At 31.8% G+C, this 15,157-nt stretch overlaps 1 protein-coding gene across 1 annotated transcript; it reads right to left on the bottom strand.

Moving 5' to 3' along the window:
* Positions 1-9,953: 9,953 nt before the first annotated feature.
* LOC129220568 (FMRFamide receptor-like) lies at positions 9,954-11,495 on the bottom strand. Its single transcript, XM_054854998.1, has one exon. The coding sequence runs from the start codon at positions 11,493-11,495 to the stop codon at positions 9,954-9,956; it is 1,542 nt and encodes a 513-aa protein (XP_054710973.1).
* Positions 11,496-15,157: the final 3,662 nt, after the last annotated feature.

The following is a 15,157-nucleotide window of genomic DNA, read 5'->3' as shown; positions in this document are numbered from 1 at the left end:
AATATTTTTCTCAATTAATGGCAACACTGAATGGCATTTCATCATTTGTGATGTCACACGACAGAAACGTAAACAATGAAAGCGCACCGATTGAAGTAATTTTTAAAAATATTAAACTTGAACAAATTATTTAAAAAATGGTCAGATCCTATATTTCTAAGCATGCCGTTTAAGAAAAAAATGCTTTCAAAATTTTGGAAACGACCCCATTAGATGTTTTATTTGCGCCTTTTTTTCAGCGGAAGCTAAATAAGCAAGCTTGTACAATAAAGCTAACGTACAACGCATGACAAAATGCAAAAAATCAAAAATGAAAAATTGGCCCTTACCTGTCCACGGCAGTATTGTACTATATTTCACCTATAATATTTAAATATGTAGAGTAAGACGGGGTATCTTACCCCGTTCGGTAATACGCTGAAGTAACTGTATTCCACGATTTCAGCATCCGAGTGCGTCTGTGCAAAGTTTTATGCATACATTACAGCCATTTTCAGCGAAATCTTAGGGGTGATTACAGCTTTGTTTCAAAGTGATACGTAAGAGGGAAAACGCTTTTTCTAAGTTAGTACTTTTAGGGATTTCCAATATTCTGTTAGAGTATCCGTTTTTACAATAAGAAAACATTGCAAAGAAAGATGTTATCGTTGATCGCAGCCACATTGGATCCTCGTTTTAAGAGGTGGTGGGACGGTTAACCTTGACGAAATAGTAATATGCCCCATCTGATTGCAGATTTTTTGCCCCACTGATGACTCGACAGGATAATATGCTATTCCCTATATTTATTCTTACTTGCGTTGAAAAAAATACAACCGAGAATTGTCTTTGTTTACTTTCGCCACATTAATAACAAAAAAAATTTACAAAATGTTTGAAAACTGAAAAATACGAGGACAATTTTATAAGGTTTGAGAAAGTTTTTCTGAAAATGACTGCATAAATTGCTTAAGACATAAATTTTTGACACTAGAATTATGGGAAGGTGCATTTTGACCGCAAGCAAGCCTTTTTTTGCTAACTGCATTTTTGTATTTTTACAAAAAGCTTAATTCTTCCTTGACTTTTCTTAAACCATCGTACTATGTCATAAAATATAGTTTTCAAGAAAATGGTATTTTTTTTAAAACAGAAAAAAAGAAGAGATTGTGCCTAAAATTTGAGCAGGTGTCCTTTCGATCCTTTTGAGCAGATAAGAAATGAAAACACACCTGCTGATGCTCAGGGGCGCCCCCAAAATTAAATTCTTGGTAGGACAGAAACTCTCAATGTGCCAAATAAAAATCCAAGTTTCGACAAATGATGATAATTTTGCCAAATAAAACTAAAAGTTTTGCCGAATAGAGCTCCAAGTTTGCCGAATCGTCAGACAAAATTTGCCGAGTAAGAAAATTTGGGGGAGGTGATAGTCAAGTCCCATCGGGGCCGCTCCTGCTTCTGCTGTAAGAGAGCAGAAACAAAAATGCCTCTAAGATTATATCATTGCAAGAAATTGAAGCATTAAAAATGTTTTTGCACATGAAAGGGGGAGCATTAGCCGCTTGTTTTTGAAATGCATCTGAAATAACGCTGGTTATTTTAAGAGTACTTTGAACTTTTTAAAACTACTTCATCATGTATCCTTAAAATATCTACATTCTTTAAATAAACTACATTTATTATAAACATCTTTATTTTTGACTAGTTTTTACAAATACATAATATTGTGTAGGGAACTATGCAGATATCTTCTCAGATAGTCAAAATGACCCCCGCCGTATTTCAAGGAACGTGAAGACCACCGTAATTCTAGCGTTCAAGTTTTCTTCGTGCTGTTTTCGTTTGATATTTCATGTGAATGAACTACTTGAAATTCACACAAAGCGGTAAATTTTTGAAAATGGAGTTCTTACGAGTATAGAAAGTTGAAATGAGAAGAAATAACGTTTCATAATAATAAGTATAAAAAGTTTCAAAACTAGTCCTTCATTGCAAGAACTTGAACTTTGTGAGAAATATTTTTTTTTTCTTACTACCTGTTTCTCAAACACTAACATCCTTGGATGCACCTTTACAATCACATTTGTTAAAAAATTGTATAATAAGAAGTATTACTTTGTAAACAATTTTAGATTCCGTATATTAAACCGGATAATGGAATAAAGTGCCACAACAGCAATTGCTCGACTTTCGTCAAGGAATTCATTAATATTTGTGCTCGTATCCAGCAGCACGTCTTCTCAAGATGAGAGTAAGAAGCATTACCTTACGGGGTATTTCTTCATTGCACTAAAATTGACGGGTGCTATTAGTTTAAGGTAATAGAATCATTTCAACCGTCAATTATAACAATAAATATCGTTGTTTCCTGTAAACCAACTGTGAAACTTACTCTATGTTTAAACTAAGGTTTTATTTAAATAATGTGAATTTATGCATTAGCTTGTTTCTCCTTCTCTCTGGTAAAAGTAGAAAAAAAGAAAGAAGTTAATCCTAATGAAAGGTTTGATGTATCGCAAAAGTTGCTAAAAGTAGAGCTGCCAGACATTAGGATAGAAAAAGTATTTCCTGTTGGTCTACCTACCACTCTCGACTCCTTCATAAACCAAGTAGCAGAGTAACTAAATTGGCAGTTGCATAAAAGTCAGATGATAGTTAAGAGTCCCGTCACGTGACGTGCACAAAGCGTCGCTATAAATTCATCAACTGGTCGCAACAACTTACGAATGTCAGCCCGTAACGACGTCAGAAAATGACGTTGTAATAACGTTTTTACAATGTCATAAAGCGACCAAATACAGACTAATTGCTGCAGAAAGTTCACAGGGAAGCGTTCACATAAAATGCGTCGTAAATGAGTGGAAGCGTGACATTGCAATTCAGTCATTTTGTAATTTCAACCATTGTGACTCGAAGTTTGACTTTGTCGTGGCATGTTGAGCTATCATGAAACTTTTCCTGTAATTCCTCTAAGCTCATCTAAATACGTTTCGCTCGCAAGGTGTCGGGAAGAACACTTAATTCGTATACATGAAATACACCGCCAGCTCAGTCATTTCCAGCCGAGGACTGCAGTCTCGTGCTTATTAGCACTCATCAGCCCGGCATAGGAAAGTGACTCTGAGCTGGCGATGTATTTCATGTATTTCTGCTTTAGCCCTGGCTAACGGGCAGTAATTTACTGAATACTTTATTCTTATGTTCCATTTCTTATTTTGAACAGTTTTTCGTTAAAATTTGAAAGGCATAAAAAAAACCTTTAGGTTTCACAGGTATTATTCAAATTTTGATTACAGACGATTTCCTTAAAGAACTATTTGCTTGAAACTAACTTCTGACGTATAAGATGTTCGAAAGGGTTTTTTCGTTTGGTTGTTTGAAAGCTACTTCTTGAACTATTGTTTAAGAAATATTGTTCAAAAAATAAACTTATAATATTAGTGTACGGGATTGTATCTACGGGAGATAGATAAACCTTGTTTTTTTTTCTTTCTAAAATTCAATTACAGTAATAAATGGTTCTAAAATCAGAAAACCGAAACAAGTTACGGGCTATGTGTTTATTTTGTATGTTTTTGTTTCAAATACTATTAATAAAAACAGTGACGTAAATAAAAGAAAAAATGATTGCTTTGATAAATTTGAAGCTTCTTCATATTTTACTCAAAATTAAACACTAATAACGATTTTATGTTCTAAAAACAGTGATTTATTTAGCTATTATTTTTTTGTGAATTTAAATAACATGTTTGGAAGCGATTAAGATATTAATTATTTTGCTATGAAATAGCTTAAAACTGGAATCATGTGCTGAAGATTGCATCGTAACTGTGAAAGTTTGTTTTTTAGAACTTCATTTATTTCATTTCTTTTTTCCTTTTCACAAATTCTGTTTCTAATTTTTTTATATTAAGGATACATTTTATTATAATTCAGTTCTGTAATTTTTCTCTTGTACTATTTGTCCCCGTAATCTGCTGTGCGTTTAGATAATGAAAAACAGAAATAATTAAAATGAAAGTATTCGTAATTAAATAATAATTATAGTTTGAGGTTTTCTAAAAAGGTGTCGTCTAATAATTTTACACAATGAATTGAATATTGTTTCGATAAAGTAAGAAATAACAACGTTATAAAAGAACAAACTGCAGATTACTGCAGACACGTGTTTCGGCGTTACAGGGAACGCCTATTTCAATGCAAAAAGTAATGAGCTTATGGATGAAAAGAGGAAATCTGCAATTTGTGCTTTTATGACGTTGCTATTTCTTTGTTTACTGTTCAGCACAAAGGTATTTATTTATCTTATTGTTTCGATATTTACCAACAAATTATTTTGCGTAAATGGGACATACTTTTGTATAGATATTTTTTACTTTTAAAGAAGGTACAAATGAACTGGTGGAAGTTTTACGAGAGAAAGACGGAGAAAGTTTTGCTGATGCTACAAAATATATCTCGCTATGTAAGGGAAATAAATTAGTTTCGCTTTTAACGATCTTCTTGCTAATTTGGAATGTCGCAATTAGTATTATATTTATTCGTTCATTGCGCAATCAATGCTGATTAATGACATGATTTGCCAAGTAAACGTCGTTTAATTAACTATTCGCGATTAGAGGTAAGTCACGTGAAATAAACAAGCGTATGTTTGTATGAATTTTCCTCAAAAAGGAAAGAATTAAAAATCAAGTCACAATTTAAAAAAAAAAAAAGAGTTTTTTAAGGAACTCGGTTATTTCTGTACGACTGAGACGAAAATATTCAATAAAAAGGCACTGAGCGTAATTTAGCCTATTTGAGGTTAAAGCTATACCTGCACATTTAAAATTTTGATACCAATCCAACCAGCAGATTTTTCTACGTAAGATTGCATTTAATATGTAAGATTGATTATTATTAAAATGAAATAAATAAATATATTTGTGCAGAAAAGTAAATGGTGATCAACAACGTTTTGATGCAAAAAATTAGCAGATTACTGCATACACGTGTTTCGAGGTTTCAGGGAACCTCTTTTTCAATGCAAATAGTGAGATTTTGGATAAATCTTTTACTGGTTGTCTTTTAATCCAAAAGAGGTTCCCTGAAACCGCGAAACAAGTGTATGCAGTACTCTGCTAATTTTGTGCGTCAAAACGTTGTTGGTCATCATTTATTATTAACGTGATTATTACCCAAGATTTAATTTCGATATTTTAATCATTTGTAATCAAAGTTATAGGTGTTCTAATGCGAGTTGAACTGGTTTTTCTCGAGAGAAATAATTAACTATAGTTTTGGGAAATCTAGCCTGGTAGCATTGTGAAGGCTACGTATATCCTCAACGCATCATTATGATTCTGCAAGGCTAGGTTTGCCCTAACCATAGTTCCATTTCTTCGTTTTGTACATTTAATTTAAGTTTTTGAGTGCGATAACTTATATCAGTGCATGTATGATGAGACAAAAATTTAAGATGTTAGTGTAGAAGGAAACTTATTCAACATGTACACAACAAATGCTGGAGACATTTCTGCACATCAACATCATAATTTATTATAATAACAACCACTACATAAAACATTAATAAAATAATATTTCGTACATTTGATAGGTGCTGCTGTGATAAATTTCCATATTCATTTCAGGTATATGGAACATTTATGTATTAAAAAAAAGAAAAAAAAAACAATTTATAGAATCTAAATTCATCACGCATAATATTGTAGATAACAATTCTCAACTGAGCACAGTTTAGAGTGGAAGAGGACACAGCTAAGAAACAGGATAAAGTATCATCTCTTGGAGCAGTTTTAAATGAATATCGTTATTTATTAATTTATTCATAATTGGTCATCTTTTTTGACTAGAAGCAACATAATGTTTTTCGGTAACTACTTGAGTTATGTCTTAAAGATTTAGCCGTTTTAGTTTAGTTTATTTAATGAATTTTGAAGACTGCAACATTTAAAATTAAACTAACTTCTAGAGATCGTGACACTTTCAAACAAAACAAAACAAAAAAAAAAAAAATTTCGATTTTAAGATTCCGAGTGGTAATAATTTTGATTTGTCATGAAAAGGAACTGTGCGTTTGTGCTGATTCTTAAGAAGAGCTTATTCACACTTCAGAAATTGTAAACAGTTATGTTCCGACAATGTAAAACATGCGGGGGGAAAAAAACCATGCGGAGGGAAAAAAGCTGGAACTTTTAAACTGTCCAATAGAGTCAAGAGTGTCCAGATTTAAAATATTTTATTCATTTTAAAAGACACCTTGAAAATTGCCACTTAGGAAACAATAATGGAATTTTTCATTCTTTAAAAAATGCGTCTGTTGGATGGTAACCTTTTATGCAAATACACTATTGAAATCTGCTTCTGCTGTTCAGATTGCCAATGGGCTTGTTTCCGGCAGTCAAAAAACTACTTTTAGTCACTGAAATTGATAAACTAATAAAAAAATACATGGGTCGAAAAAAACTTTTAATTTCCCAATAGTTATTTTTCATTAATTTTTTTAAATGGGAAATAAGGCGTGTTCTTTATGACATCAAAAGTGACGTACTTTGGCATGCTACTCCATTAGCGCAGCTAGATGTTTACGCTTTGCAGTCAACCGCGTTGCCGGGACGGCGCTGTGCGTTGAATAGCATTTTAGCACTTCTGATGTCACGTACAGAAGCGTAAAATATGAATTTCGATCTGCGCATCGATTAAAATAATTGTTATGAAGTATTAAACTTTGTCAAAATATTTTTTAAATGATTTAAATCCCATGTTTTTAAGCATGCTTTTTCAGGAAAAAATACTTTTAAAATTTCGGAAACAGCCCAATTGAGAGCGTAACAACTTAGCTGGGATACTGTGAATTTTATCCTGAGTTCTCTGTTTTAACAACTAAGAACTCTGAATGACAGTGCATTAAGGATGAAATTCACAGTACCCCAGTTAAAATGTTGTAGCTGTCAGTTAGGAATCTGAACAGCAGAAATAGTTTTGAAGAATGCATTCGCACAGAAAAACGCCGTCTAAAAGACATAGTTTTGAAAACATGATAAAATCCCCTACAGTTCCTAAGAGCAAGTTTTAAGGTGTCGATTAGGTATGATCGAATTTTACTACCGGCGCTTAATGATGCGCGTTCTAAAGAGCTACCTGCTGATGAGAACTAATAAACAGAGAGCCTGTGAACATTCAACATGTGTTTATAAAATCAACCTCTGACGTCATCAAATCAACCAGCTAGTGCAATCAGTTACTCTATTCGAACATACCCGTTGAATGAAAAATGTTAAAAAGTGTAATTATTTTGTGTCACCCTGCATTTTTATACTTACTCAAAAAAGGTAAATCAATGAAAACTTCGTCAACGGTGCAACTGTCTTAAGATACGACTCTAACACAAATGTACAATTTTTCTGTTATTTGTTGAAACAATTTCATGATGGGGAACTCCTACAGGAGATTCATAACTTAACAGTTTTACTAGCAATTGTATATAACTTATGTCTCGTTTAAGGCCATAAAACATTGAGAAGGTGTTTACGTGTTTTACAACATTAATTTTATTTGTACATTTATAAAAAATTAAAAATATTCAGGAATAGATTTATTTTAAATTATTCAATCACTTTCTTTGAGCATTATTTAAATATATAAATCGTTTAATTTTGCGTATATGCCACTGTATTTAAACATGTAAAATTAGTTACCAGCAATATTCTAACTATTTCTTTGAATGAAAGTGTTATAATTAAAAGAAAAAAAATAAGATTGTATGTTATACGATAACATTAAGGGACTATTTGTCCATTAATATTTCATAAAAATACTTTATGGTAAGTTTCCCAAATTAGTTGTGCAATTAATGTCCCTTACGTACAAATTAATTTTTGATTGCATAAACCTGTCATTATATTTTCACATTTATGTACAACATCAAATAACAAACATTTGGCAACAACATCCAAACAATTGAGTTGATGGTAACATACATTCACCAAGAAAAATGGAATAAATACATGAAATGAAAAAGGTGATATGATTATGTAAGTTCGTCAAAATCTGTTCAGTATTTTGATCCTTTACTTTATGCCTGTGCCAGAAAATACATCTGACCGAAGTAAAGACTAGTGTATTGAGCCTTAAATTTAACTATAATGTTCAAAGTTGAAAACCGATTGTATGTTAAATGCGTTAAATATTTAAAAAATACGAATGTCAAGAAAATGTAATTTCACTTATTACGACGCAGTTGTACGAAAGCTATTATTAACAGCGTAGACCAGATTAATTTTTTGATAAAAAATTGTTTCCGATACGCTTGTTTTTGAATTATTTACACTTTTTATAATACAAAACTCCCAGATGCTGCTTTGAGTAATGCTTTTTTTTAATGATTATAACAACTTTAAATTTGTTTTTGTTTTTTAAAGAAACAAGTGGATTGCTTTAACATTTTTTTTAAACTTAATTCCCTTTAAATTACAAATTAATGAAAAATAGCTGTGCAGTATTTTAAGTAAGTATGGCAAATATTTAAAAAGTAGAAATGAGTGTAGTAATTTTTTTAAGCCATGATACGATAATATTTACTCGTAAAATTATCCAAAACCTATTGCATAATGTTCTAACTAATAATTCTCTTCAAAAATAAATTTTGAATTCAAGGAATTATTTTTCGTCCTTTTCCTTAAAACCTGAAGAAAAGTATAATTTTCTTTAGAATTTATGCACTATGAACTTTTATATTTCACTTTTTTAATTAATGTAGTTGTTGGATGGTTTTAATTAACTAATAACTTCACCAATAATTTTAACAAACAATTAAATGTATTACAAAGGACAAAAATACTGTAAATTTCAATAAGCATGGAAAAGGTCAAAAGTTGTCGCAAGGTCTCTTATTTTATGTCAACAGAAATAGAGGCTGAATTAATAGACACAGTCATGGTGGTACATCAATGTAAAGTAAATAGACAGCCAAATGAATTGAAAATTTACAGGATGAAAATATACTTGCATTAACAATGTTTTCAGAATTTAGTCAAATCAATGTTTTCAAATGTACTAACGCTCGTTGGAAACTTTCTCCAATACCTTTATTTCATATTTAACCAGCTTTTCCTCATTGTTTTACTTGTTCATCATCTTTAGCACAATTTTAGTGATCAATGCTGTACTATTTATGTGTTTCACATGTTATCTATTTGAACAATTTATCTGGTTAACCCGCTATTATTATTGATTTATTTGAACAGAATTCGTTTACATTTTAACTGTGCTAAATTTTGTTAATAATTGCGTAATTGATTTAAGGAACTTATCGTCTAATTGTTACATCTTTTATCTAGCATGAAATGTTATAACCCTATTGAATTCTTGCCGTAACTTCCCAAAGTGTCAAAATATGCGCAAATGAAGACATTAGGTGTTTTGAACAACTTTTCCAATCACGTATGGTAACATCCAATGGTAACAAGAAACAAAAAAGTCATTTTTGCAGCAAAAAAAAAAAAAAAAGGTTGCAATTTTCTTTTTCATTTTTATATTATTATAAGTAGATTAAATTGATTTTATGAGAACTCATATTTGTTATTATAAGTTCCCGTTTTAGCAGTTCATAATATAGTTTGTTTAGAAATAAATTGCTAAAACAGTTGTGAAGCATACTATTTTAAAATGTCTGTTGTCTGTTTAAACTATTAACATTGTAAGTTTCTAGTGTTTAAACATATAGGTACATGTTTTTCTGATTTTTCTGATTTCCTCTTTTATTTTTCATCGTGCATTATCTCTGTGTAAAAAAAAAAGATGCTAAACCAAAATCAGAATTATTGTTTGCCCGTGACAAAGTAAAGTAGGTGTAGGTGTAAAATAAATGCATTGTGAAATTTATTTATTAATGATTAAAAAATAGAGAAAGTAAAACTTTAAAGAAAATCATCAATTTAGATTGCAATTTACTTTAGCTTGATATAATTATGTGTTTACTGCGCCAATGAGTTATTTGACATTCGAGTACTGGAATCAAATCCACTACACTTAGTGGGTGATTTTAAGGGTATGAACTGGCCCATTTTCTCATCCTGGCTACAACCTGTGGCAACTTTTGGCCTTTTCCAAGGGCATCGAAATCCTCTCAAAAGTCTATGCGAATTGGGATCAACCCTTGGGCTGTAGGTGTCAGTATCATCAGAAAACACAGCAACTGTCTTTGAAAAACTGAGCTGCTGCTGTGCTCGTAGAGGTTGTGATGTTTTTTGAGAAGCCGACCTGTTGTTTAAGTTTCCTTCTATGCATTTTACTGAATTGTCCAACGAGCGCGAATGGTCCAACTTGCGTACGCTGTATTTCCTTAAAGCTGCCGGACTCTCATTGTCCATTGTTGTATATACGGTATTTTGGTACACAGAATGCAATCTTGGTACTCTGCCCTTCAAGCAAGGGCAAAACAACAGTAGGAATGTCCTCCTGTATTTTTGACTTAAAAGACAATACAGTACAAAGTTTCCCGCTGCATTCACAGCCATTAGAAAGTTGAAGATATTTCCTAAACCTCTAAGCAGCAAATCCTCGTTGCTTCTCGGCTTGACATGGTGGAATGATTTATATAACAAAATAACTGCTGTAGGCAATTGGCACACTAGAAATAATATGACTACAGCGATTAACATCACAGTGATTTTGCTCTCCTGCATTGCTTGGTCTCTGGTCTCTTTCCGCCTTGTCATTGTCTTTCGCCGTGATTTTGAAGAGTGAACAGATTTTATAAGGAAGGCATTGAAAACTGCTAGCAGAACAATTGGAATTATAATAAAAAGAACAGATATCATCCAGTAATATATTGAAACATACACAGGATTATTACCAAGATCGGAGTAGTCCGCTCGTACTTGAGTGCTGTTAGTTAAAGGATTGACCACTTCCACTATATTCCATTCGAATGCCGTGGGAGATGCTATTAAAAAACAGAAAAGTGAAACAAAAATTATCATTTTCTTTGCGCGGGACTCTGTACATAAAACTTTACCTTTCATTGGATGGCATACTGCTATGTATCGCTCTATGGTGAATGTAACAGTTAACCATACGGATGAATTGCTTGATGCATCAGTAATGGTCAACATGTAAGGCCAAAGTTTCCAGTAAGGGTAAAACTGGGCGTCATGAATTCTAGGGTAATGTTGAAATGACAGTGCAAAAGAAAATATAAGATAACTCATGTCAAATATGGCGAGTGCTGCTAGATACCAATTTGTTGAACTGCGCATGCGTCTTTGCGTCATGATGAAAATGGTGACTGTGTTTCCGATGACTCCGATGATCATAATGATTGGAACTAAAACCTTTTGTACCCAAAACCTACTTCGTTCTTGAAATTCCTCTAATGCAGGATTTACTGGAGTTTCAACCAAGGAAGTCCAACTCAAATTCGTGCAATTTCCGTCATAACTTTGGTTTTTGCAAAGAACGCTGTTAAATAGGTTCTCTATTAGAGTACCATTCTCTTGAAACGATTTGTTATACATTCTGAAAAGTAAAAAGTGTACTTGGTTTAATTAAAGTTGAAAGAAAAAAAAATTGAAATCAAAATATATTGAAGTTCTGGCAGGGATTGTGAAACAAATAGCTGATCACTAAGTACACCAAACCACCAAATTATCAGGAAAAGTCATGTTCTTTCTTCATGGGTAGAACTGAACAGCACACATATAATTGTAAAGTCATTTTGCGAAAGCAATTTTGAGCGCAAGAAAATTTTAAAATCTTAAGTGTAATATATTTGTATTATTGTAGAAAAACATTTCTTTATTTTTATACTGATCTTAAAAGAGCCAACAGATTACTATGTTTTTAAACTAATGATCGATATCACGGAACATTTTTTTTTTTGACAATTTCTTTGCTAGAGATGATAAACTCATTTTGCTTTTTTTCTTAAGTCTTCAAGTGCTTGATATTTAAAGCATGACACCAAATAAATATTTTTGATTGTGAGTTTTATGTTCGATTCTGAACAGAGCATTCGCTTGTGTGTGTGAGTTACATTGCAATGTGCGCTTCATATACATTCTGTTTCAATTTCAAATTATACGCTGTGTTCCCACAATTATCTAATGATTTTGAAGCAAGATTCCTTTTTTGTTGATGAAGGTTTCTTTTCGAATTTCCATCCATTGTAATTCTGGAAGAAAAGAGGAAAGATATTAGAAAAGTTATTTGCAAATAATGAGATTGCTTTTATTAAAATGAGAAGTACAGTTTCTAAATAAGTATTTTTCCGAATAAAAATACTAGAACTAAGTTTGCATATCATTATATAGTCTAGGAAGATATACTTATTTATAATAGAGTCTTAGGATTTATAATTGAGCATTTTGTATAAATAGTTGCAAAAGATTTAATATATATATATATATATATATATATATATATATATATATATATATATATATATATATATATATATATATAATATATATATATATATATAAACTGGTATTAAAGGCAGTATTCGAAGTGAAAATTAAGCAAGTCACGACAAATCCTGATATTCCACTCTTCAAATATTTCAGAGAGTCTTGGGAAAACGTCGATCACACTAAAATGCAGTGCTATAGAGGAGCTGCGGAGTTGTTTCGAACTGTACCCGAACTTGAAAATTTACTTGTCTTTAACCCTGCTAAACTTACAAATGTAACGGTCAAGAATTGCTATCGAGAGTTGATAGAACTGTCTATCACATTTTTAGGTGGAGATACAGAAAATAAATTTAAAATAAGACCACCGGGAGCCATGCATTAAGCTCGATGTATGGCTCGAGCGATTTACTCCCAAAAACTATTACTATTTAGTTCACAACTAAAATTAGATACGAAGGAAAATGAAGCATTGTCAGATGTCGGCTTGTTTGTAGTGACGATGTACGTGAAACATGGCTTCTATGCGTTTTGGAAGTCAAAGCACTCAACAGATTTGTGCTTTTTGAAATATTTTACAGCGTACGAAAAGGTGGACCTAATTATCTCAAAAGCTGCTCCACAAAAATTCATCCAGCATTTATGGTATTTATCTGACGAAATAGCGTCTTTGCTCTTTTTGATGATGAGGTAGAAGAAGAAACAAAATAAATAACGGTGGCAAATTTATGTAGATATATCTTCTCGACCCCTGAGAAAAAATACATTCCATCGAAGTAAAATCTTTGTGGTTCATTGTATGGTAAGTTTTGCACATTGATTTCATCTAGTTGTTTAATTATTCATTTAGATCGTGCTTTTGTTACCGGTTATTTTATTATTTTGCAGAGAAAACAATTGATGATTTCATATCAGCAAAAAGTCAGTCATTGTTCACTAGATTTAAAACCTGATGATAGTTTTCTCAACGAGAGTCCCTCTTTATGGGTCAATAATACTTCATTCCTTAAAGCGAAAAAGATGGTCTCAATGCTTAGAGCAGTAAACTATGTAGCTGAAAGAGCGGTAAAAATGATGCAGGACTTCCGTGGTTTTCGACCAGCTGATGAAGAGCTAAAACAATTGGTGTTACGTTGCGTTCGAGAGCACTAGAAGATTTATCTTGACGGAAAATGGAAACATTGAAACGAAAATATGTGCATTGATGTTTCTTGTAGTATAATATTGTTGAAAATATATGCTTTAAATAAATTGATGTCGCGTGTAGTAAGGAATTATACTGTTAGCAGTCTTCGCACTGTAGTCGCCATACAGGATTTCAGGTCCAACCTTGACCTCAAGTCGGCACGGGTTCCCGTTATTTTATTGCAATATTTTTTTTTTCTGAGGTGAAAAGGAAAAAATATGGAGGGTATGCATATTCGATTTCCCAAATTTGTTTTTTCGCCATTATATCTTGGGACACCCTAATATATATATATATATATATATATATATATATATATATATATATATAATATATATATATATATATATATATATATATATATATATATATATATATATATATATATATATATATATATATATATATATATATTAGGACGGTCCTTATTTATATGGGACATTTTTTTTCCAGAATTCAACAAGTGACGCCCCCTAGTTTTGTGACACTATGATAAAAAGTAACGTGCGCAAAATTTGAACTCGATTGGTCAATATTAACACGTGCCCCTAGGCCGTTGAACTTTAACACTTTTGATAATTTTCCCACAAATCTTCGAGTTTTTACTTCAGAACCAGTTATCGTTTCACCTAGGTTTGCAAAATATTTTTACAGTGAGGTAGCACTAAAATTAATCTTTTTAATTACTTTATATCATCCAAAGGTTTTACGTTGAATAAGAATGAAATAATGCTTTAGAAACTTTCCTTAATCGTACGCTTTTCTCAATGTATCTCGATAGTGTGTATTTTTTTACGATAGGCTTGGACGGTCTATAAAATAAATTGCTTTGTGACTCATAATTGGTAAATTAGTTGTGAAATTCTTCGATTAATATATTGTGCTCCTCTTTCAGTTGTATCATTCACAATTTTCAGTATTTAACGATATCTCTTTCCTTTAAATAGCTTCCTTCATTTTGCCTTGAATCAGGATCAAATAGGAAAGAGTCTTTTAGTATTTGTAACTTATCAAACAGTTTTATTGATTCGTAATTGATTCTATAAAGAGGAATATCTTTACTAAGAACGTATTCCAAATCATCTACTGTTAGCTGAAATTTGTTAAACAGTCATCAGACACGTCTTCCTTATCACAAGCATTTTTTGGATTAGTCTTTTCCTATCTTCAAAGTTAATTCCTTCATCCAGCACAGACAAAGCTACTAGTTTATACCCTAAATACCATACGTGATTTATGATTTTTTTAATCACTGTTTCTGCTGCATGTTTGTCGTCATTTTGTACGCTGCTAGCTTTTCAGACATATTATATTATTCGAAGGAGCTTCGATTGGGTTGCTGCGAAAAACCATATCTTCATACAGTGAAACAGCTTTGTAAAACAGCATTGAAGGGCTTTCTTTTTATGTAAGGTCAATTTGAATTGTTTCCTAAATATAAAAATTTTCAAACAAAAATTCCTTTTGCCACCCATGTGACTCAGGGATAAGCTCCAAGTTGCCGAAAACATATCCCTGTAGGAGGAAATTCACCAGGAAATATTATTACAAGTTATGAGAATTTTCTGTAATCTTTCTCAATTCC

Source organism: Uloborus diversus, chromosome 4 (genome assembly GCF_026930045.1).
Source record: "Uloborus diversus isolate 005 chromosome 4, Udiv.v.3.1, whole genome shotgun sequence".
In the NCBI taxonomy this organism is placed as follows: domain Eukaryota; kingdom Metazoa; phylum Arthropoda; class Arachnida; order Araneae; family Uloboridae; genus Uloborus; species Uloborus diversus.
The sequence above is the reverse complement of the archived record's forward strand: the minus strand, read 5'-3'. Positions and strand labels throughout refer to the sequence as shown.

Excerpts from the sequence above, each read along its gene's own strand:
- LOC129220568 (XM_054854998.1), bottom strand. The coding sequence starts at position 11,495 with ATGTATAACAAATCGTTTCAAGAGAATGGTACTCTAATAGAGAACCTA.